This window comes from Carettochelys insculpta, chromosome 7 (assembly GCF_033958435.1).
Source record: "Carettochelys insculpta isolate YL-2023 chromosome 7, ASM3395843v1, whole genome shotgun sequence".
NCBI lineage: Eukaryota > Metazoa > Chordata > Testudines > Carettochelyidae > Carettochelys > Carettochelys insculpta.
In genome coordinates, this window is record NC_134143.1 from 14,344,839 (window position 1) to 14,369,903 (window position 25,065).

The 25,065-nt window shown below is 37.7% G+C and overlaps 1 protein-coding gene across 5 annotated transcripts in view; it reads right to left on the minus strand.

Moving 5' to 3' along the window:
* Positions 1-241: 241 nt before the first annotated feature.
* The window catches only part of DLG5 (discs large MAGUK scaffold protein 5), a 149,234-nt gene continuing 124,410 nt past the window's right edge, over positions 242-25,065 (minus strand). For 2 of the 5 annotated variants that reach the window (XM_075000039.1, XM_075000038.1), the window contains 17 exons: positions 24,851-24,995; positions 23,058-23,179; positions 21,811-21,900; positions 20,267-20,435; positions 16,778-16,855; positions 15,959-16,121; positions 14,458-14,591; positions 11,744-11,908; positions 11,222-11,405; positions 10,585-10,733; positions 10,004-10,174; positions 8,570-8,766; positions 7,685-7,828; positions 7,318-7,445; positions 5,609-5,718; positions 4,289-4,398; positions 242-1,881 (listed from right to left, as the gene is read on the minus strand). In XM_075000039.1, coding sequence (XP_074856140.1) covers positions 1,778-1,881; positions 4,289-4,398; positions 5,609-5,718; positions 7,318-7,445; positions 7,685-7,828; positions 8,570-8,766; positions 10,004-10,174; positions 10,585-10,733; positions 11,222-11,405; positions 11,744-11,908; positions 14,458-14,591; positions 15,959-16,121; positions 16,778-16,855; positions 20,267-20,435; positions 21,811-21,900; positions 23,058-23,179; positions 24,851-24,995 — 2,363 coding nt within the window. In that variant the 3' untranslated portion in view covers positions 242-1,777. Of the gene's footprint in view, positions 1,882-4,288; positions 4,399-5,608; positions 5,719-7,317; positions 7,446-7,684; positions 7,829-8,569; positions 8,767-9,310; positions 9,455-10,003; positions 10,175-10,584; positions 10,734-11,221; positions 11,406-11,743; positions 11,909-14,457; positions 14,592-15,958; positions 16,122-16,777; positions 16,856-20,266; positions 20,436-21,810; positions 21,901-23,057; positions 23,180-24,850; positions 24,996-25,065 lie in introns of those variants that run through there. The other 3 variants (XM_075000042.1, XM_075000040.1, XM_075000041.1) reach the window with 3 other exon arrangements.

The following is a 25,065-nucleotide window of genomic DNA, read 5'->3' on the forward strand; positions in this document are numbered from 1 at the left end:
CAACACCCTGAAAATCCTGACTGTACTTGAGGAAAAAAGAATTGGAACTATGTGTACAAATTGTGCCTACAGAATCTGTTGTTGACAAAGCCTCTATGTGCTGAACTCATACATTAATTTCAGTCTACAGAATGAAGATTTTATCTGTGCAAATATTGTGGGTACAACTAAGAACTAAAATTGGCTCTGTTTCAAGAAAACAGTGAGACTATACAATACTAAATAATTCTGATGTACAAGTTCTAGACATTGACTTAACGCAGTAATCAGTTTAACTTTTTTTTTTAATACAAAGTGACATTTTTATTTTTAGTACAGAAAATCCAAGTCAGATCCGTACCACTCTGTTTCAATTGTACCATTGGAGTCCAATTCTGACCTCAACTTAAAAAAAATATAACTGCTGTCCCTCAACATGTGAAGTACTTTAACTACACTTCCTATAGTCTTAAAAGTATTTAGAACTATAAAACAGTACCTGTAAAACAGAAGTTAAAATTTAGGACCCAATTTTTCTTTGAAGACCTGTACAAGAAAAATCCCTTTTTTAATTAAACTGCAAATAAAAGCAAAACTACACAACTGTTGTGTAAAACTAAAAAATACTTCTTGCTACACAATGAAATGTTAGGAACAGTCACCGAGAAGCAGTTCTACTCAAATGATACTTCAAAAGAGCAGTACCTACAAACATGACATACAGTTAGAGAGACAAACTTTTGTTAGGAATACAGACTTAGAAGTGCAGACACAAAAAAAGGAAATGATACAATGGAATTTGGTACAACGGGATACATGCGTCTTGTGACCAAAACTAAATGATTGCTTATTTGTTGACAGTGACAACACTAACATTTCTGGTACCTCCTTAAAGGCTTTTAAACAAAGCCCTAAAACTGTGACTGTTCTTACATTAAATAAAAATTGATGTGAATGCTACACACTGAAGTACGACACTTAAGAATTACCCTGCAAAATTGCACCCACATAAGCTTTCAATATTACAGTCTCTAAAAGTGACAAACACAGAGTGCTAGGCCTAGCTATTAACTCCCCATCTCTACTGAATCCAGGCCCAACAACCAAAAATTATTTCTCAACACACATTAAGATTAGATTGATCTGATATATTATGATGTTTAAATATTCAATCCATGCATCAAAATGAAAAACAGTATCTGACAGACAAATGTTTGTGTTTTATCAACAGTGGTCTGCCCTGTAGAGGAGTGCGTGTCCTTCTGAGCTCACTCCCAAAACGTACCATTCACAAAACCCACGTGATTACCTGGTAGTCATGTCAACAGTGTATTTGGAAATGGACAGAACTGCAAGGTAGATTCACACTGCCCACAGCTATTCATGCATAGGCAGAAAGGTTGCTCCATTTGGGAGATACACCTTATTTGGGGAAAAGCAACAAACCAAAAAAAAAAAAAAATTCAAGTAAACATTAACAACCAAATACTTGGAAAAGGTTTTTTGTAAACTTGTCATTCTAAAGGGTTTTTGTTTTGCAGCATCACTAAATTCATCTCGTATGAAAAAGTACACCTAAGTTATATCCCATACTGTTTTGTATAAAAGCACACCATAAGATGCAAGTTCTTCTGATAAAGTGATCTATCCCTTCCAGCACCCCTTGTGGATTTTTTTGTTCAGTGTATCAATCCCCTTCAAGAAAATTAATCATTTATATCTTTACAGAGATATAAATGCAGAGTGTCCTTTGGACAAAAAGAAAAGCCAACTGCTTAGTACATCTGCAGAAGAGTATCTATAGTGGGTCAGCTGGAATCCACAGGACTTTATTTTGCTCTTGATCAACAGTTGTCATAATCTGAGTGCAAATGCTTGAAAGGGCTCCTCCCTGGACAATACCTACAAAAATAAAAAAAAAAAAAAAAAGGGCAGACACATCTCAGGCACTGACAAAAGCAATTCCTAGCCATGTATTTTCCTAGATGGTATTTATCAATAGATCCTCCACAAATTAACCACTTGTATATCTGGCAGATACCTGAATGCGGGCAAAACAGTAACAAAAATTAATAGAGCAGAGAGGTTTAAGTATTTAATATATGCACTTTCCTCCTAACCCTTATAATGAAACAGAAAGGTATCAGAGCCCTGGTAATAAGCTAAGACAACCGCTTTCTTACAGACTCCTCTACATGCTATTTTCAGTGGCACGTGGCAGAATTTGTTCATTACCTGGAAGGATGGTGTAGCCAGACAGCCAGCCCCCTCTCAGACCAGCATTGCTGGGAACACAAGGGAGCCAAAACAACAGGGCACTTAACATAAATTCCAGCACAGCCTTTGAAGCTGTGAGAAGCACAGGTGTGCTGCTGCAATGTGCCTCTGGGAACATATACAACGATTAGGCTCACAGCAGACAGAGAAGCTGTGACAGACATGGCTCTTAGCCCCTACTAAATAACGTGATGCACACACACCCACATCCTAGGTGGGAAAATATTTACCCTAATAAAAGAATGTCCAGTAGTCGAAACTTATTGTTTCTCTCCCTTGCAAGTGTAAACTACTCTTGCGAGAGCTGGCGTCACCCAGACAGACCAGCCCCAATTTGGCATAAGAAAGGAGAAAGAGAATAAAGGAGTACAGAGGTATAAGTATGGGACCTACAGCACCATGATTTTTGAGTGCTTTTCACTATCTATCTGCTGGTCAGATAAGTGACAGCCTCCCAAGGCTTCTGCAGCTAAGAGGGTCCCTGAGCCTTGTCCCTTATTCGTCTTTCCGCGGAATTGAGTGACCGATCCTGGCTTGGCACCGCTGGAATCGAGAGATGCAAGGAGGGTAAGAAGCACCCACACCTGATCTCCTATCTTTAGTGTACACATATTTTGACATAGAGCTCTATACTTTGTTTTCTTTCTTTGGGATTGTGGCTTCAGCTTTGTAACTTGTTTGTGTGTGTAACATCTATACATTTAAATAAGTAGGCACTAGCAATTTTGTAACCACATGATTAGAATCTAGTTTAATAAATTTTGGTAACCATTTGTGCATAAGCCTGACTTGTTTCTCTGGTTTACTGTAAAGCAGCCAACACAATTAAAGAACCTCAGCCGTTTTGGCTATAAAGCCTGGCCATTAGGTGAGAGTACTAAGAGCCTAGCGTTGAGTTGTGCCGCCTCCACGGGGCAAACTCTTGGGGCGCCTGTCAGTCAATCCTGACTGCCCACTGCGAAGGAGCTCTGAGCTCTAGCAGTTAAAGTCACGGGTGTGGAAAGGCTCTTAGTGCTGCCATTGGGGCACCTGTCAGTCAGCGTTGACTGCCCACTGCGAAGGAGCTCTGAGCTCTAGCAGTTAAAGTCACGGGTGGTTAGGACCTTGGGGCATCCGTCAACCTAGCCCGGGCTGCCCGCCGCGAAGGGACAGTGCGTCCTAGCGGTTAAAGTCACGGATGGTATAAAACGGGCATAGCTGGCACCTCACCAAACATCCTTGGCCATCGGCTAACAGATGGCCAGAAACCTATTACATGATAATACTCCCTCACTGTTGAGAAATTGGTGTTCAAGATTTAACACTTACACAGCAATAAACAGTCGATTAGCAGTAGCAAATACGTGCTGTTTACAATTCTTTAAAACTAAATATATAGGGCTCAGCTAAATAAAGTCAGTCTGGCTGCCACTAGAAATTTATTGAAAGAACTAGTGGGGAGTCTGGAAGGAAGAAATAGCCCTGAATACACCTGGCATAATGCCGACTGGAATACCAAGCTCAGCCTAGGTGGAATGCCAAGCAGAATGAGTTGAAAAGGCAAGGGCCGTCTTGTTAGGAAATCCCTGATACCTATGCTGGAGACAGTGCTCACTCCCAAGAACTAACAGCCAGAATTTTGCATTGTGGTGTTAGCCGCTTAGATAAAGTTTGTCCAGCTCTCTCAAGCCATGCAAAATAACTAAAGCAGGCACTCTGAAAGTTGAAATATGACTTCACCAAAATAATAATACCTAAAGGTTGGGTTTGGCCTCTAATGACACTATTCCTAATGTTCTGCCAGCATATGTTCCCTCTAATGTTTTCCGTCCCTGGTCAGAATAACAAACTCCATGTTGTAGACAAAGAACCTGTGACTTGGGAGGTGGGGGAGGGGCACAATCACATATTTTCTCTTTTAAAAGAATCAGAGCACAAACATTACTAGAAAGAAGAAAGGGGCAAAAACAAACAATATCTGCTATGTACCCAAGCCACTTTGGAAACACAGTGTAGGTAGGATGACTCAGCTGTGCATGTGTTCAATACCAACCTGTGAAGTACTTGCTATATTCCTGTTCTATTTTTTGAGCTGTCTCAAACTGTTCTTTGGAATGTTTTTGTGTAACTTTGTCCCTCAGAAAGATTGGGTCTTTTTGCTCTCTGTAAGAAAAGAAAAAAAATGTTGGCTTAACAGTTATTCTTTCAACAGACTCTAGATGAATTACATATAGATAAGATAATCTTCAAGGCTCTGATGAATTTTCAGGCATACAGAGAGCGCCACCTGCAGATTTAGTGTAATATTACCATTAATAAGAGGTTTAAGTGATCACCAAGACATATGAATTGTTGTAATAAGAAACAGCATAATATTAGCAGAAACTTATCAGTAAAAGAAAAGGAAAAAACTTCAAAATTTTCCAGGTTTAAGCAATCTTTGCAGACGTCTCAGATTATCCTACAATTTGGAAAAAACACTTCTTAGTCAAAGTAATGTTAAATAAACCACTCTAGAAAATGACTTGAAATCTAAATGCATTTATCAATTTTGCAAATAAACAGACTCAGGAAATAAGTGGGGGGAAGAGAAATCCTACAAATTATGGATAAGATGAAGTCCCCTCCAGATCAGAATTTCTCCAGCCTTCAAGAGCATTTAGGTCCATGGATTTGATTTAGGCCTCTCTAGAAAATGCTTTTTGTTTCATTAGTATGAAACAAAAAGATAGGATGTTTAACTATGATACTTTGAATAGTGTAGCTATTGGGTAGGTAAAAAGCCCTAAAACAAACAGAGTGTTTGAAATGGCAAAAAAGCAGATAAAAGTGGGATATAGGTAAAAACGAGAAGGAGGTGGCACTGCTAATACATCAAGCTGGGCTAGTGTTGTGGTGCTATTGTAGACACGGTCCTAGTGGTGGTTTTCAAAAACATCTAATTGATCTAGGAGCCCAGATCCCTCTGAAAATTCATGAGACCTGCCCTAAATCACCCAGGCACTTTTAAAAATCCTACTTGTCCAATTCCAATAGTAGTACCAATACTATTATATTTCACTGTGTTTTCAAAACCAGGAGATGTCAGATATATGGATCAGTACCCTCCCACCCCACCCCATAATATTCAACAACTGTAGGTTCTTCAAATTTTGACCAATATTTGACCTATAGCTAATCCACCTTTAAGACAGACTCATTTTCTGGTTGTACTTAAAAGTGATAGTAGATTTTATTTATTAATTTGGTTAAGACTACCTACATCAGAAGGCTTATCGAATTCACACCCATAAAGGGTTTCTAAGATACTGCAATGATTTTACAAACTATTATGTAACAAAACAAGTGACTATAAATTATACTTCTCACTTACTTGATTTGCTTTGCATTTTTGTATCGAATGAAGATGACAATAGGGTAGATATGAACACTATGAAGCCGTTCAATAGCATGAGGAGCAATGTCCAACAGACAATGACAGTCCTAAAAACAAATGTTGGGACAGAAAGCATAAGCAAACTTGCCAAATCCCCTATTCATCTTCCAGTGAAACCATGGTGACGCAATACTTTTTTTGCTTTACATTTATATGATAGCCATTAAGCAACACCCTTTTCATATAAAAAACTCTGGTAGTAAATATAAAGTGCACTGTATAGAAAGGATTTATCCATGCTTAGGATAGCAAAAACACATGAAATAATAAACCCCATTTAAAGTACAAATATTGAGAATAGTATGAGCACTTAGTTGTAAATATTTATACTAACTTGAACATTTAAGTTACAATACATGGGATCAATTAATCCAAAATAGACTGCAATAAATAGGTATACATTCATTTTTGCCTTTAAAAACACATGAACAATCTTATTTCTAAGTAGGCCAAAATGTACAGCTCTATGCCTTAAACGAGAACAATTTATATCTAGTTTGGCAGAAGACATTTTAATTCTGTTGCAGTCAATTTGGTGTTTATGAACTGGCACATTTCATGCAATCTGAACAGTGTTAAGACACAAAAGTACTTAAAAATAAGGGCTGTAAGGCAATTAAAATTTGTGTGATTGATCACACTATTAAATAAAAGAACACCATTTACTTCAATATTTTGGATGTGTTCTACATTTTCAAATATATTGATTTCACTTACAAGGTAGAATACAAAGTGTACTCCATGCTCACTTCATATTTGATTACAAGTATCTGCACTGTAAACAAACAAACAAAAAACCCAGTATTTTTCAATTCATCCATTGCAAGTATTGTAATCCCAGTCTCTTTATGATGAAAGTTGAACTTACAAATGTAGAATTATGTACAAAAATACATTCAAAAATAAAACAAAGTAGACCCTGCAAATCCACTCAGGTGTACTTCTTGTTCTGTCACTCAGACAAGTTTGTTGATATTTGTAGGAGATAATGCTGCCCACTTCTGTTTACAATATGACAGTATGTGTAGGAGGAAACTGAAATACACCATTTCTTTTGTTTATCCTATTTACAGTGCAAATATTGGTAATCCAAAGAGTAATATGAAGTGAACACTGTACACTTTGTATTTCATCTTGTAATTGAAATAAATATTTGAAAATGTAAGAAAACATCCAAAATATTTAATTTCAATTAGTATTATTGTTTAACACTGTGACTACAACTGATTAATCACGATTAATGCTTAAGTTAATCACGTGAGTTAATGGTGATTAAATCGAAAGCCCTATTCAAATAGTTTTAAAAAGTTAATTCTATCTATGCAATCTGTAGAATTTCCAGTTCTGAGTAATATTAAGACGACTTAAAAAAAACCACAGAACACAGTCATAGCTAGGGTTATAAATGAAGTTTGAAATAGTGACAATAATACAAGCTAACATTTGTGTTAAATTATCTTGTTTTTCCTCAGCAAGAAAATGCCCTGGAAACAATTCTTTGATCATCTTTCAAAACAGAACCATATCAGTAAAAGGTACAATTTTTTTCAGCAAACTCTGTATAATAATCTGTAAATTTTAGAGCGAACGGGAGGAAGAGAGATGACTGGTGGGGGAGAGAGACTATATCATACAGAGACAATCACCTTCTCTGTTATTTCCTTTATTGATGCTACAGTTGTTACATCAAAATGTCCACTCCTCCGTTTGTAATCTATAAACAAACAGTCTTTCACTCCCCGTTCGATGGCTTGTTGGGAAGCTTTCATCACTTCTGTTTCACAGAGACAAAAATTGATACGTCATTTGTATTTCTCAACCACAGCACAAGATTTACAGATACTCTGTAGAAAGCCACAGTTCTGCTCCCCTTTACCCCACCGCACCCCTTCCCAGAATCTTTTGCTACCCTGTAACTCAGCTGTTAGGACAATGATTGCATTATTCCTAAAATAAGAATATCTGTTACATGGCAAAACACACAAAATTTGCTTCTATTCCTTGTGCACTTACCAAGGGGGCATCTGCAAAATTTTCCAGGAGATTCTTTGACTAGCATATCCTTCACAGCATCAGGTAATGGTCCTAGAATGAGTACAGGCCTGGGAGAGGTACAATCCACCTTCTGTACACGCTGATAAGCCAGACTCACAGAATCTAAAGAGTAAAAAAATGTCGCTTATGCACAATTTTAAGTGTTTTGCCATATTTTTCAATACTAAAAAGGCACTCTAATTACAGAAGATTTGAACAAAATTTGGCAACAGACAAAGGGCCTATAGTCCTGTTATGAAAAGCCAGAATCATCATGTGTAGAACATAGCTGCCTCACCACACTACGCTCATTCAAGTGGCAGGGGAGACAACCAATCATTGTGCCCTAGAATTTTTCTCAGTGTTAATTATGAAAACTGAATATTCCTGCCACTTCTACAGTGGAAGACAATACAGAATTTGCACGTGATCCAAGATGCACTTTTAGTTCACATAATCCTAGGGCTGGACGGGACCTTAGGGAGGTCTGAGCTCATCTAGTCCAGCCCCCTGCCTGAAGCAAGATCAGTTGTAAAATAACAGTGTTGCAATCATCATGTATCTCAAAGGATGATTTAAACCATGCTGGTGGCATCAATGTCACAAGGATTTTTTCCCCCACCCAACCAATCCTGCTAAGTAGGTAAAATTTTAATATACATACATCTGTGGATGGACTTTCTGTTTAAGTAATTAGAAGCACTAATTGGAGATCATCTGGCTCCTTATTTATTGCCTATGTTGGTGCCTGAGGACAATGAGTGTCAGACACATGATTCTCCAGTGTTTGTGTGCAGACCAACCACTTCTCTTAGGAGATTTTCCATATCCTTAAACAAAACTAAACACAACAGAAGCACTTGCCATCCAAGAAAGGAATGGAGTCTGTACTGATTGTATCAAGAGCCAGTAAATCCTTTCCATCTTTGGAACCGCTGCGCTTGTGTTTATGCTTTCTTCTAAAGAATGATCTTCGAGCGGCTGCTGACAAAGTCTTCGTGGAACTGTTTTCATCCTTAGCCTCAGACATACTGTGTCTCCTATAGAACTCCTGGTCCATCCTACAGTGAAATGGATTAAATAACTGTATTCAGACGAGCACAAACATGTAAGGATTTTAAGAGACTTTGTTCACAACAACAGAGAAAAATTTAACATCCATAAGATAGGCTTGTCTAGGACAACTGCCAAATGATCTCATGTAGTATCAACAGAATATCCATAATTCAAATAGCTAAATCAAACTACTGCTGATCAACAATGGAAGAATACATCTCATGTATTATTATGTACCTTAAGTATGACTTTTGGGCCTTTCTTCAGGGACACTGGAATGTAGACAAACATAGCAGCACTGGAAAGAGCTTGACAAGTTCTGGCTGAGAATTTTGGGGTTTTGATTTTAAAGGTAATTAGGCTGTTAATTCCTAGTGAAAGTCAATCTCCTTTTCCATAACAACACTGAAAGTGCCGCACTTTTGGATATATGATGTGATATTTTTTATTGCCATTATTGTTTTTGCAAACGAAATGACTAATTTTAACAGTCTAATTCAAAATTTATATCATGCTATCATATTTCAAATGGGAGCAAACTTACTGTGTACAGAGTAGGTATCTTTTTTGCCTTGTTTATTTCATCGGAACAATGGTGAGGATGGTTATGTCCACACTTGGCTTTCAAAATCTTATATAACATCAATTCTACATAGTAGCATAACTTCTATTGTCAAGAATTGCTTAGATGTTCTTATGAAGAAAGAAGAGAAAGGAAGGGCAGAAAAAAAGTGGTCTTAAAAGATTAGACCATTTCCTTTCTGAGTGCTATTGAATTTGACTGCACAGTTAAAATTCAGTTACTGAATAAAGATCACACCCTTGATCTTGGTGAAAATCTCCCTTTGGTAACAGTGGGTTGCTGGGGTTACATGAACCTCAGTTTATACAAGGCATAACTCAAAAAGAAGTGTCGCTGTCTACTAAAAATGTGTCTGACATGCCCAGTTGAGATGTTATTTTTGCACTACGTCACTTAGGTTACTCAATCTTTTTTTCAAAGCACAATGCTTTGTGTTCTTTCCACTTTTAGGCCACTAATAGCAGCACTAAAAATGACTTGACAGAAGATTAAATTTAATTAGATGTTATTAAAACATGCCACCCCTAAAATAAACACTTCTAGGAAACTAACATCACACAGGAATCAGACAACTTTGAAGATTCAAGCCCAGTTCTTTTCTGTTTATAATTCATTCCTTCAGGCACTTTAAGAAGCTATTTGTCACAGAGGTCACTCACATATATTTGCTGGGGATCTGTCCTCTCTCTAGCTTTTGAGCATTCTCATCCAGCTGCCAAGCCATCCAGCAACCAAAGTTCCCCTGTGGTAGAGTATCATCAACATATAAAATGTCATCCTTCTTAAAGTTTAAATCCTGCTCCACCTCTGCCAGCCGATCATAAAGTGCTCTGCAAAGAGAGGCATAAATAGAATCTATAACTGAAGCCCCACCATTTCAACTGAAGCAAGTGAGGCAGCTATGTGGAGTAGCTATTTGGGGAAATGACACTACTGGGATTGATTTCTGTGTTTCCAAATGCTCATGTACTCCTAGCAAAAGTAGGCAGTTATTCTTAGCACATACATTGCAACTGCAAAGAATCAAAGAATATCTGAGATACAGCACTGTGCAACGCATTTTCAGCATAAGCAGAAAAAGACCAGTTTGCAGTCTCTCTTGCCCTTTGCAAACAATGGTCAGTATACTATTGTAGCAGCTCTGTACTCATTCTCTTTGCATTTAAATTACTTGCAACTACATGAGATTCTTCCTGGCAAAACAGTTCAGACACTGGCTATTCAACAAGCATGTGAATACCTGATATAGAATCCATCCCCAGGTAACTCTTTTATCTTGTTGAAATCTTCTATTCTGTACTGAGTCTTTATTCTAATATTTTCTCCTGGCTTCATCATTTCAAGGTAGGCTTCCTCAGCTGTTTTATTTCGCATATCAACAGATTCATACTGTAGGATACAGAAAAACCCATGAAGTTTCAGAGTTTAATAGACGAATACTAGAATGAAGCCTAGAGCGGAGTCTGACGGAGCATGTGAAGTAGGTTCTCCATATGGCAGGTACATGTGTAAAAGGAAAATTCACTACAGCATGATACAACACTGGTGTAGGCACCAGTTAAATGTCCAGTACAGAGAGAGAGAGAGAGAGAATGTAGGATATTTTAAAAACCCTGAAGAAAACACAGTGGATATACACAAAGGGGAGGAGGGGCTGGGGGGGCACCACATTTCCTTAGCTGTTCTAGAAACAAACACAGAAAACTCACAAGATTCCAAGCAGATCTTATTTAGGATTACTACAGACAGAAGGTGGGTGAGGTACTGCCGTCTGTTCTAATCAGCACAGAGTCCTTTGTGCAATTTACGGGTTTCATACTAATGTTGGAATGTTAGAAGGGAATATGTCTTCTGTATTTTTCATCTTCACAGTTTACCTCAAGTATCATGTCTCCCATGACTAGTCCATCAGGTCCTTTGGCCGGGCTGTCATCCTCAACATCAGACACAAATATTCCATACAGGTTTCCACCACATATCTGGATTCCAAGCTCGATTTGGGATTTTTTAATGACAACATTTCTTGGTTCAGGGGGCCTCTTGTTTGTGTCCACAGTGCCTCTTTCAATAGGGGTTTGAAAAAAAATTGTATTAGCTGCTCTCATTTATAGTTCAAGTGCACCTAGTCATCTGAACAAAAGCCATCTATTTCTGTCATTATTACATCTTTACAGCACAAGCATCCCATTTTTAACTTCAACTGCTTGTTTCCCATATTATTTGTAAAAGTAATCTTGTTTTAGGCAGTGTTTCTCCAATAGGTCTGCAAGAAACAAGTTGTTTTCTCTCAGGCCACGAGCCCGTCTATTTAAAATGACCATGAACTTCCAGAAGCATGTTTTCTTTTACGGCTTTTCCTTTTCTTGCTTTTCGAAAGCAGAAACAGTCAGGCTACTTACCTCATGGAATTCCGTGGGCTAGTTGTAGGTGTGGTTTGTTTGGATGGAGGTGTCATCGTTCCTTCATCCTGTTCACTCACAGTATCAATTATGGAATGACTGTCAGGGGTTGCGGCTCCACTGCCTTGAGGAGTGGAATGATTGCTCACTGGTTCTAAGCGAGAACTAACACAGAGAGAAAGTGTGTAAACATGTTAATACAGGTTAACAGTCCAACAAATGCTAAACTAAATTCAGACACTGAGGAACGTTAATGCAAATACTGATTTTTCCTGGTATCTCAAATGGAACTACAATAAAGTTGAAATCAACTGAGGAATCTCAAAATGTTGTAGGCAAACTTGTGTTATGCTTCTGCTAGACTCTCACTCTCGTGCTGGAGGTGCCATGGTAATGAGACACTTCAAAGCAGGCTAATGAGGTGCTAACATGCATATTCAGCACCTCATCAGCATAATGGTAGCCAGGCAAATGTCGAAGTGCAGACTTCAAATTGCAGATTGCCAGTGAAGATGGGGGCAGCTTCAAAATAAGCACATGCTTTGACATTCCCTTACTCCAAGCTAGCTTTGTGGGAGTAAGGGAGTGTTGAAGTGGGATGCTTACTTGAAGCTACCCCCATCTTTACTGTCAATCTGCAATTCGAAGTTTGTACTTGGACATTCGTGCAGCTGCCATTATGCTAATCAGGCACTGAATATGCACATTAGCTCCTCATTAGCCTGCATCATTACTATGGCACCTCCAACAGGAAAGGTGATAGTGTTGCAGCAGCCTCAGTCTTATAGCTAATGTCTTTGGGTTCTCTTTCACAATATATTTGTGTGTTCAGCCCTTCCAGTTAGGACCTTGATTTCTACAACGAACTATACTCAATAACATAGTTTTGCTTTTTGTTCCTGCTATTTCTGAATTATTTCTGTTCTACTATTTGGAAGTACCCTGTTTTCATGTCTATACAGGAAATATGACTTAAGGCATCCCGATAGACTTATGGAAATGCAAGCATGGTCGTAATGAACATGAAGGTGAAAGTTCAATTTTAAGCATGATCCTGTCTTAAAAGTCTATTCATAATTTAACTGAAATGGGATTGATTTTCAAATACTTTTTTGGGAATAAGGTAAATGCTTAAAGATTTTTATAAAAATACCAAGAGCTACTTATGATCCCAAATTGAACAGGGCTGCAACTTCACCAGGCATCCTTAGAAGCTTCTTGAAATGTATAGTCTGCATAGACAAAGGCTATTTGCAGTTCTGGTAACTGTGAATGGACGTGCAGAACTAAATAGGCAAAATGGCCTATGTGCACTTCAATGTGCAACATGAGGGTGCTTAAGAAAACTCTAAAGAGCACATTTAAAAATTACAAACAATACTACTTGCAAATCTGTGTCTGCTTTCCTTACCTGCCAAGAACTGAAAATCAGGACTCTGGGGGTGTACTTAACAGAGCTGTTGGGACAGAGTCTTACAGGCTGGGTCACCCTTGCATTCTAAAGATAGGAATTTAGGTGTTCCCAGTTGGGGTGGGACTTTGGCTCTGATGCCTAAGGAAGCAGGTGAGCTTCAGAGCTTGAGCCCAAATGTCAGGGAAACATTTATACAGCTATTTTTAGCATACTAACCCCAGCCCTGCTAGCATGAGTTTGCTGACCAAGGCTGCAAGAGTCATGCCCAACAACTATGTGGACATACCTAGCTAGCATTTATATTGAACTCACAGTACACACTTGCTATAAGCAGAGAACAACAACTAACTCTGAACAAGAAATGCAGGGTTCTAAATACAAAATTTGCACCCACCTGCACATCCATATCTGCAAAAATGAGCTGCGGATATCCCACAGATATAAAGTGGGTACCAGCATATTTGCAGGGTTTTATAGATAATGGACCCTTTTTCAAAAGGCCAGTAGGCTTCTTCCCCCATATCTGAGAAAATTCCAAAAGAACTTTCTATATAAATTGCACTGGCATTGCAAACAAAAACTTAAGTGTTCTTTTGACATTCAATGAGAGCCTCCGCACAGAAAGCTGGTGTGTGATTAAAGTGCTTGAAAATAACACATTTTTGGCTTTAGCCTCATATTTTTGGAAAGTTTAGTTCTCTTTGTTTAGTGTTAAAATAAATAAAACAAATGGCTTGGTTTTAAAATGGATTCTATTCACCTTGGGTGCATCTACACTTGCATTCCTCTTTCGAAAGAGGTAGGCAAATGAGGGAAATTGAAAATGCAAATGAGGTGCATATTTGGCACCTCATTTGCATATTATTTCAAAAGAGCTTCGTTCAAAAGAAAACCAGTGTAGACACTGCTCTTTCAAAAGTAAGCCCCATCCTCGGAAGAATCCTTCTTCCCTTTAAATAAGAAGAATTAAATAAAGGGAAGAAGGATTCTTTCGAAGACGGGGCTTACTTTCAAAGGAGCTGCATCTACACTGGGTTTCCTCTTTCGAAAGCAGCTCTTTTGGAATAAGAATATGCACATGAGGTGCCAAATATGCACCTCATTTACATTTTCTATTTCCCTCATTTGCCTACCTCATTCGAAAGATGAATGCAAGTGTAGACGCACCCGATATGTACTAAAAACAAAATTTTTTTTAATCACAACACCTTCAATTAGTAATCTCAGTTTCGAATGTTTTAGTATCTTGATCAATGACTCAGACCAGAGACTAACATTGTCAAGATCTCGCTAAACTTACCTCGAGCGTGAGTGATTTCCAAGTTGATACATGTGTGGGTTGTACTGAGCCAGGATAGTAATGGTGTCACATTGCTGTCCAATGATCAGTCGAGCCTGTTGCTCTGTTGCATTTCTCAAATTTATTCCATTAAACTAGAAAGAATAAATGTAAGATATCTAATTTTCAAAAGAACACGCACAAAACCATTATAGGACTTTCAGCATTTCTGCTTTTTGGTGTTGCTTTTCAAAACACAACTCTCAGTCTGTGGGAGTGCTGCAAGATGGTTGTCTGAAGAAGTGGGCGAAGGACCAGCTCCAGAACTAGTGGTTTTTTGTTTTATTATTTCATTACTCCTTTGGAGGAAGCAATGCAACTTTAAAATTTGTCAACTTTGACAGTCCTCAAATGCGCCTCTTTAGCTGTGTCTACACTTGCATTCCTCTTTTGAAGCAGCATGCAAATGAAGGAAATCAAAAATGCAAATGAGGCACCAGACATGTAAAGCGGTGTGTCATTTGCACATTCTCCATTTGAAAGAAAAAAGTGTAGACAGGGCTCTTTCAAAAATAAACTCCCATCTTCAAAAGAACCTTTCATCCTGACACAAAATAGCAAGAAGGGTTCTTTCGAAGATGGGGTTTATTTCCAAAAGAGCCCTGTCTATAGTGCTTTTTTCTTTTGAAGAGAATAGGAAAATGAGACATTAGATATGTAAATCAGTGCCTCATATGGATTTTCAATTTCCTTCATTTGCATGCCTCTTTTGAAAGTGGAATGCAAGTGTAGACACAGCTTTTTTGGATGACAGATACCATTCTAAAGAATACTGGCAAGATTGCTAGAGTACCTCAAGCTTTTTTGTTTTGTAGTTCCTAGTTTACATTACACTTGGATAAATGATTTTAAGTACAGATAAGCACAAACTTTGAATCTAGCTATGAATTTCAAACATAAGTTTTATGGTTGGTTGGCTCCAGAGTTTTGCTTCAGATAAATTTATCTTCCACAAATACTCCAGCAGAGGACTTGTGCCTTCGACACAGCCACCTTCAAAGTAGCATTATCCTTTATACAGGAGACATTCAGGGTGCCTCTACACTACAGAGTTCTGTAAGCAAAACTCTGGGCATCTACATGCAAAATGCGTTTTGTCAACAAAAAAGCTGTGTAGGTGCTCTGAGGCGCCGCCTTTTGTTAACAGAGAGGATCAAAAGATGATCCACTTTTGTGTGTCAATAGCATCTGTTGACAGAAGTTTTGTTGCAACATCTCTTCTGACAATAACTTCTGTAGACTGATGCTTCTAGTGTAAATGCAATCATAGCGACATAAAAGCTGCTGAATAATTTGTGATGAAACTTTGCGTAGAATTAAAGAATTATGCTCTAAAATATCCCTGTGATTGTACAATTTATATTTTGAGAGATGTCATTCACAAGACATTTTTTATTATATTTATACGCACACAACTACATTTGTTTACTAAGTAATAAAAACGTTAAGAAAACAAAATTACCTCCAGCAACTGATCGCCATATTCAAGGCCAGCTTGATGGGCAATGCTCCCACCAGTTACTTTAGACACAAATATGCCACCGTTTTCTCCGCTCACAATGGAAATCCCTAGTGGCTCAGATCCCTTTTGCACTTTAACATGGCGTGGTTCTTCCATATATGGCCTTTAAGCGGAAATGGTTAAAAAATGATTTTGACAAAATGGCACTTGGAGCGCTGTATTTAGACATGACATGCACTAGGTAATCTGAAGTGGAATATCAAGCCTGGTTTTAAAAGTTATTAAAAATACTGTGAACAGCCTCTGCATTCCTTAAACACCATGCAATGTACAGTGGTAGAACTAAATGTTTATCAGCTACACAATTCTAGATACATGACCACACAAAAAAGTTATGGCAAACATGAATTATAAATACTAGGATGGTAAAAGTGGCAGAAAATAAACCTCCACATACATATTATATAAAAGTAAACCACCATATATAATATGCAGTTTACAAACCATATTTCAGAAAGGTGCCTTATAGGTTATAAATGCTGGAAGTCTTAATATCCAGCAAAAACAAAAACACTGTGAACAATAAGGTGGTGAACCAAGAGAAGCCAATACACAAAAACAGTTGTATATTTGTATGCAGGAAAAAGCAAATTAGTAATGAAAATTAAGCTGTTGCAAACTAAGGCTTTAAAACAGCAGTTTGCATGGCAGTATTACAATTACCATGCAAATTCTCCTTGAGGGAAATTATCCAAACATGTAAAATAGCACAGGGAGCGCAATACTGCTTGAGAAGGACAACCTTATAATCAGGCCAACCTCAAACTCCTTAGTGATGAGAACCTAGGACTAGGAGCCAGAGCGATTCTCAGAAAAGACCTATTACGGAACAGATATCTGAAAGATGCAGAAGATTTAAGAAGAAAACAATACTTAGACACACAATGGTTACAGGCACTAATAAGTATAACGAGAGAATAGCTTATACATGTTATTTCAGAAGGAAAGCCTGGTGCTGTTTTCTCTGCATCATTCCCTCCATTCATGGTAGTCTTCTCTGATTTGCATGTCTGTTCCTTGTTGAACAGCTGAGCATTATAAAATGTTAGGCAAGGGAAGTGTACAAGTTTCCCAGAAGGTGCACTTGCTGCTCCTTACTCCAAAAGGCAGAATAAACCACAATTGCCTGGACTTATAATTTTAATGTGATGCCCAATTCTAATCCCTTCAAGATGACAAAACAAGACACATACTTGTGGACCACTGGGGCCTTTCATGGTACGTACAAATAGAAACATGAACTTTCTAGAGCAGTGATTTTCAACCTGTGGCCAGCAGCTGTATCAACAGTGTGTAGACACAGCCTAGGTAACAGAGAGCTGCATTTGTGGTCCACAGTGGTAAATACATTGGGAACCACTGTTCTAAGGTGTGCTCAAAAATGGTGCTGCTGGCAATTTTCAAAAGCACTTAAGTAACTGACGGGGGAAAGGAGATGGGAGAACAAGGGGGATTTCTCTCTCCTTTACTATTCTAAAAGCAACATTTATAGTTGCATTCTGTATTTCAGGATCACAACAAATCCTAAACGCAGTTTCCACCTGAATTGCTTTTAATTGCTCTCTTCTACCAAGGTTGTCTCCTCTCTCCCTGCCGTGGGCCTCTAGCATTCCTTCCAAGAGAATTCTCTTCTGGTAACCCATCTTAGTAGGGGCATCCTTAATGTCACAAGTTTCTACACATAAAAGAAAAATCTGGTCTAATGGCGTGAGCATCATTCTGGGGCTCAAGAACTCCTTGTTTCTAATCCTGATGCAAATACCAACTCTGCTCTGTGGTCCTTGGTATGTCAGGACCTCCAAGTACCTCTAGCTGACAAATGGAGATATTATTACAATGACAAAGGGTAAAATCACTGCTAGGATTGCTAAACTAGTGTCCTTTGAATATGCAAAGCACCACGGGCTAAACACATATTACTGCAAGCACAATCTACTTTAAACCAAAAATTCAATGTTTTTTATGTGCTGTTATATTAACTGAGATGTGTCAAGTCCCAGAAACTTCACAAATTTTTAGGAACAGCACTTAAACTTCCGTTTCTTTAGGACTTTTAATCCGTTGTGTAACTAGATACAGCTTATATTCCATCACATTCTTAGGAATAGGATGCAATCACATATAACATGGCAATTCAGAATGTAGGCAGTTTGATTTTCTCCCTAATGCTTCAGTCATACCTTTGACATCTTTATTTACTACCCCTTAACCTAGTCCCTAACCTGTTACCATATGTACATTTAAGTTTCTCCACTGCGTGGAGGAAGGCATATCAATGAAAAACAGTTTTGCCCAAATTCCATGATTTAAAATGTACTTGGAGCTCATTTTCTTGGAAATTAACCAGTTATGCACAGTTAGCAAAACATCTAATATACATGATTTTCCATTATTCAAAGGTAACTAATTTCTTTCACTCTAAATGCTTCAGTCTCTAAAGAGCTGTTACAAGAATGTTTTGAACTGATCCCTTCTTTTTGGTCTGCTTTGAAAATTGAAGTTTTTTTCCTTTGATATTTTTGACTTGCATCATCTCACCTTGAAAAGTTACAGAGTTAAGATTTGGGGGGCGGGGGGCATGACAGTCTTCTAAAGCACGTCAATTTTGTAAAAACACATCGACAATGGGAAAGCCTCATGTACTCAAGACATCAGCTGTTCTCAGTGGGGCTTCCATGAACTGGAATCATCATGTGAAGAGTAAAAACAGCACCTTCCCACTCAGTAGTCCCTTACCCTGTGCTCCTGCATTTTTCCACAGAAGCCTGGCAAAGCCAAAATGGCTATGAGAGAGTGAGATTTTACTCCCACCTTGTACACCATCAGAATACTTGATTAAGTTCCAAGCACTTACACCTGTGTAATCCCATTTACAGGAATAGGAGGTTACACAGGCATCACTGAACATTATCATTTTTGCCACCAAATTGCCTCTCCATTAGGGATGTGCAAGAAGGTGCAGCTTGATTTTCAGTTCCAGGAAAGCTTGCAGGGCTGACCATTAGCAGAAAACATCTTGTGACCTGAAAACTGAATACAGTTATGCTAATCATGGTGAATTAGTAAAGTTTCACAACATGCTTTCCACAGTCAGTTTGAAAACAGCAATGTATAGTGCAATATATACATAAATAGGCACATAGTGGAATGAAAACTGCTGAAATAGGTTCAGTTACCCTGTGATGAAATCTGATAAAAGTTCATGTAAGATTTAAGAATTATTTAATATTATTAAATCATCATTTAAGGATTTAAGAATGTCATTATTGGATTATTTGCATTTTGAGTGCCAGGTTGCTGTTTACACCACTCTGGAAGTGTAAAGGGATCTTAAAGCACATGTCAATATAAGTTATACCCCCATCAAGGTTTCTTTATATTGCTAAAATGATGTAAATGGGCCTTAAGTCTAAATATAAATCGGGCCCTTATTGTTCATCGTTTGTAGTTTGATATTGAGCTTCTGTAAACTGAAATTCAAAGACAGCACTTTTACAATAAAAATAAAATCAGAAACTCAAAATTAATTAGCGCAAACTAAATGTGCACCACAAGATACAGGGATGACATCAACGAAAACCTACATTATATTAAAAACCCACCATCGTACATAGGCACCAACCTGCAAATGCTCAGTGTTTGATTTTAATACTGTCATTATTACATTAAAATCTTTGGGACTCTTCAAGATAGTCAAGTTAAGCATGTACAAAAATGTTAGTAGGATCAGGGCCACGGTTCTGAATTTAAACCTTGTTGAAGGGATCAGCTTGGACTGAATCCTCCCACATATCACAGCAAACATAAATGAAGGTTAGGCTTGGTGGCCAGTAATGTTAAGTTTTACCACTAAGTGCAAACTATTTCTAGGTCTTCATTTTGTTTTGGCTCCTAGTGAAAGGTTCCATAGGGGACCGACATCTAAGAAAGCCTACCGGGAGGAAGAACAGTCCAATTTAGGAGCTGTACCTGTTTGTGAGGCCCTTGAGATATAAAATACCCTGTCACACATCATTCTCAGAGTTTATGAAACTTTTCTCACTACACAGTAACTTCTAAAGAAAGAGTATGTTATACAAGCTTCTTTCATAACACATACATGGTAATAAAAAACAACAGGACTTAGGGATAGGTCAGAACCTGTAACATAGCCCTGATTTTGTCAAGCCCTTGTTCATATTTTTTCCACTCAAACTATCAAACAAGATTCTCTCAGGTATATTTCTATGAAAGTAACTATCATCTCACCTATCTTTTCTACGCTCTCCAATAGAAACTGGGCTAATAGAAATCCTGGGTAATGTAGAAAGGGAGTTCTGTGACTGACTGCTAGCAAAAGAAGAGGTTTCCAGGTTCAGTGGTGACTGTGGAGGAGTTATCAGGCTGGGACTGCTACATTCAGAATGGGACAGTGAACCTGTAATAAGGCAAAAAAAGGGATTCAGCTTCTGTATATAGAGCTCGTTGTAATTGTTTTACAAAGGAAGAGACTGAAGAGGTATTAAAAAGATTTGTGCACCCATAATACAGAATTGATATATTACTGATACATAAAACATGAAGATATTTATACATGCAATGTCCTTTCAAATGCAAGTTGATTTTATTTCTCAAGAGCACTGGCTTAAGGCTATACGGTGAGAATAGGCTATGGGCCAGCTCCTTCAAATGAATACAAATACGCACATGAGTAATGGAAAGCCCTGACATCATAATGAAAAAAGGAAATCTAGGATGGTCTTAGAAATGTTAGGGATGGTCTCAAAAGGATCTTAATCTCCTTGGTCCTGGGTCTAGAATGTCTTATGAAACATTTTAAAACAACAGAGCTTAAATAGCTCAAGTCCAGGCACAAAACCTACAGGTCAAATAGTGTAAAAAATTAGTTTTCAACATTTTAAATCAATTTGCTTCAACTGTTTTTGTTCTCTGCAGGAATATTTAGATGAACAAACTGATGGGCCAGAACTTTTAGATCCATCGTTTGCTGCATCTGGGAACACTGCAGAAAATAAATCTTCTGTAAGTGATTAGAAATGAAAAGTTATTAAGAGTTACATTTATTCAGCAGGGTACAGTAACAGAACACATGACCTATATATTCCGATTAAATATATGGATATTTAGTTCTTAACTATGGATACACAATATTCAAAGCAATAACAGCAGTGAACAACTTGCAAGCAATTTACAGAATGAATTTTATTCAGGCAAATATTCTTTGAAAAATTACTTTATACTTCATGAACAGAAAAATGAGAATTGTTTGCTGAAAATAATTCGGACAGTTCCAATATATTTTCAATAACTGAATAAATATTTAAGCTCTCCAATGAATGCTTTATATAAGCAAAATAATTAAAATGTAAAGCCCTTTAAACTCAAGTGTTTCCCTGTTAGAAAGAGTTTAATTTGCTGGAGAATGCAGCGGTTAGCACTAACAAAATTATCCATGCACCTTTTCAGAGTATTTTCACCACTTAGAAAACAAAGTATTATTATCCACTTAGAAAACAACTTCATGCAAGTCTAGAACTCTTACAGAGTGCCATGCTGGCACATATAATTTTATCAGGAGACTTATGAGAACTGATGTTTTCCATGAAGTTTCAGCTCCTGGAATCAAATTCACTTCATTCAGAGGCATAAGAAGGACCTTTTTTCTATTTTAGTTATGAAATATATTTGAAAAAACAATTTTAAGTTCAGGGACCTGACTCCTGATTTTTTATACTTGGGTTTGACAACATTGAAAATATTAAGAATAAAAAATTAAGAATAGAAGATTTTACCCCTGTCAGAACCCATGATGGACCTTGGATATCTTGGGGTTAAAGGGATCTTAATTCTTTCCGTCCTGTACTGTAAGTTGCTGGAAGAACCTATTTTATAAATAAAATGTTAGAATTTACAACATAAATGCAAATAAATAAAACATACTTAGTCCCTGATTCTTCCAAGACAAGCTAAATGGTCTTGGAACAGATGTAAGAGTCCAGTTCTCCTAGCAGAACCAAGGCTTTTTTTTTTAAAAAAGAAAACAACAACAAAAAACCACACAAAATATTCCCACTCCCATGGCTGGCAAACTGCCTGGTTCAAACATCCAAATAGCTAACACAGCTATGGCACTGCTTAAATGTACAAAATACTGGGTGGTGTACAAGGACAGTGCAACTAATATTCCCCAGGTGCCAAACAACACTAGAAAACATTTTCTGACCAACTACATGATACAGTTGCTAATCATCAAACTTCTTATGGCACATTTTAACAAAGTTTATTTATATTCCAATTACCTATATTAGTTTCAGTGGATATGACACCTCACCTCCTGTTCTAATCTGAAAGTCTTTTTTGTTGTAATGCCAAACAACCGCCATGCTCTGCAGTTGCATTTTGTGATGGATCATTAGATTCTTGTATATACAATTTAAAAAAGTCAGAATTAAAACATCTATGTAATGTTAAAGAATATTGCCATGAAGTATGTGTATGTATTTAAGTTTTGCTGGGATACCTACCTAAACGTAAATATCAGAACTGTATAAGGTTGACTTAAAACATTTTACTACACCCCATTATCTTCAGACAATATAATATTTTGTCAGCTAACGCTACATAGCTATTTGATCCTAAGTGAGATCTGTGCCTTCATTTTGGATCTACTTCCTTTCTCCCTTCCCATTCCATCTCAAACTCATAATTATATTTGCAAAGTCTTTCTCCCTGGTGACAACAATCATGCAATTACCTTCCATACAGAAACAGCTGATTGAAAGAGTGCCTTGCACCATTCAGCTATGGCACACCTAAGCAGCAGCAAAAAAGGAGGATTCACCGATATATTTTCAGTGAAAAGAACAGAAGCTTGAATTGTAAGAGCCAGGAACTCGAAGCAAGGAAAAATAAAGCACCCTTAAGATTCTGATAGCTTTGAAGGATCTCTAAAGGATGCTTTCAGTGAAGTGGATTTTCTCTGCTTTGTCTTAGAGGTAAACAAAGTACCTTTCATAAATGAACTTGAGATGCTGATTACCTAGTCTTGCACTGGATGGCAATGAATTTGAACCATGTGATGCCCTCGTCCGTGAGTTTTCAGAATAATCACTGGAATGTTTGTGACTTAGATCCAAACTCAAGCGACCTTGGTGCTGGGCACTGCATCAAATACAAAATAGGTTACAGTGTCTTCCCAACAAACAAGCTCTACAAAGCTAACATTATTGCAACCAACCAGACGTAAAAGAAGAAACCTAACCAAGCAGTGACAGACTGCCTGAAAAAAGAGTATCTACAGCACCACATTGTAGCTTGGTGCCATTGCTACTTTGTTGTAGCTCCATAATACTATTTGGACAGCAATTTAATCCATTTACTTCACCGCATTTTGTTTTGAGAAGACATTTGTACAAGCCATTCCCAGACTATCTACAAAGGGATTCCTGACATAACACTGAATAAAGTTTTGCCAATGTGATTATCAAACACACAGCATATTACTATATATACCACATTGTAATTTCCAAAAATTGTTCATGAGTCTTGAATTATGTAGATAAAGATACACATGTTTACCGTTTATGAACTATGCTAACAGACCATTACTTAGCTGGAAGTCAGAGTTCAGTGCTCATACATCAGATATTCTTAGATTGAGGCTACTTCTATGCTACAGCGATCTTTCAAAAGAAGTTCTTCCAGAAGATCTCTTCTGAAAAAACTTTTTGAAAGAGTGCATCCACACACAAAAAAGCAGATCAAAAATATCAATATGTTCTTTTGATAGAGTGCATCCACACGGCCCCATTCTTTCAAAAGAATGGGCCAGGGATCGAAAAAATCCAGCACCATGAGGGAAAAAGGGCCTCCAGGGCATCTACACATCTTTTTCCCCCACTCCCAAAAGAATCTTTCAGAAAAAAAGTGATCTTCCTCATCCGGGAAAGGAAGAGGGCTGCCAGAAAAAGATTGAAAGATCTTTCAGATCGAAAGAGCACATTTCGTATATAGATGCTCAGCTTGTTCTTTCCAACAAGGCTGTTTTTTTCCAAAAGCACTTACTAGTGCAGACGTAGCCAGACAGTGCACTGACTCAGAGGTCAACAGAAATAATTTGTGGACTTAATTCAGTTTCCCCCAGCTTTCAACAGAATATTTATTTTGTGATAAATTCAAATATTTCTTCTAGTAAGCCTTTGGGTATAATTTAAGTATTTACAAAATATATACTAATATAGCCTAATTGTGAACATAATGTTGGTTTAATTAGAGTAGGGAAGCAGGATTTGGGTTTGATCCTTGACTATGCCAATGACAGCAGAAGATGGGCCCAAAAGTCCACAACAACTGCTAATATCTTTGCTCAATTATAAAATTTGTGGTCTTCAAACAAACAGGATTGAAATTTCAAAACGATTTAACTATGGAAATTCCAGACGGATCAAAGAGTGAAGCCACTGGGAGATAATAAAACGTTAGTTAACATTTCCAGTGACTCCAAAAGACCTGACTGAATTTTCTATACATTTTGTGGTCACCTTCTGCTTTACTATGCAAGTAAATCATTCTCAGGCAAAAATGCCCAAGCTAAAGCTGCAGAGCTTGCTTGGCTCAGCCCATAGGAACATACCATTTGGAAGAAGTCACTACCTGTAAATTGTGTTTGTAAAGTGCTTTGAGATTCCCAGACAAAAGGTGCAATAGGCCTATTTTATTTTATGATGCACTATAGTGATCCACTCTGTGAGGACCGAAGAAAAAAGAGGAGCTTTTTCTTATTGATCTATAAATAATTTGAAGAGCTAAGGTTGTTAAGTTCTGAATAAGTACCTGGGATGCAGATGTTGATGGCAGATTTGGTTGGCAACAGACAGGCAATTATTGGTATGAACTCGGTGGCTCCAAGCAGTATAAACAGGATTTCTCATCACAGCAGTTACTGCAGGACATGGTGCTAAACTTCGTGGAACGGTACCTATTTTACAGTGGACAAAATATATGGTCTGAGTTTTTCGTACTTAAATCCAGTCAAATACTCTGTGCAT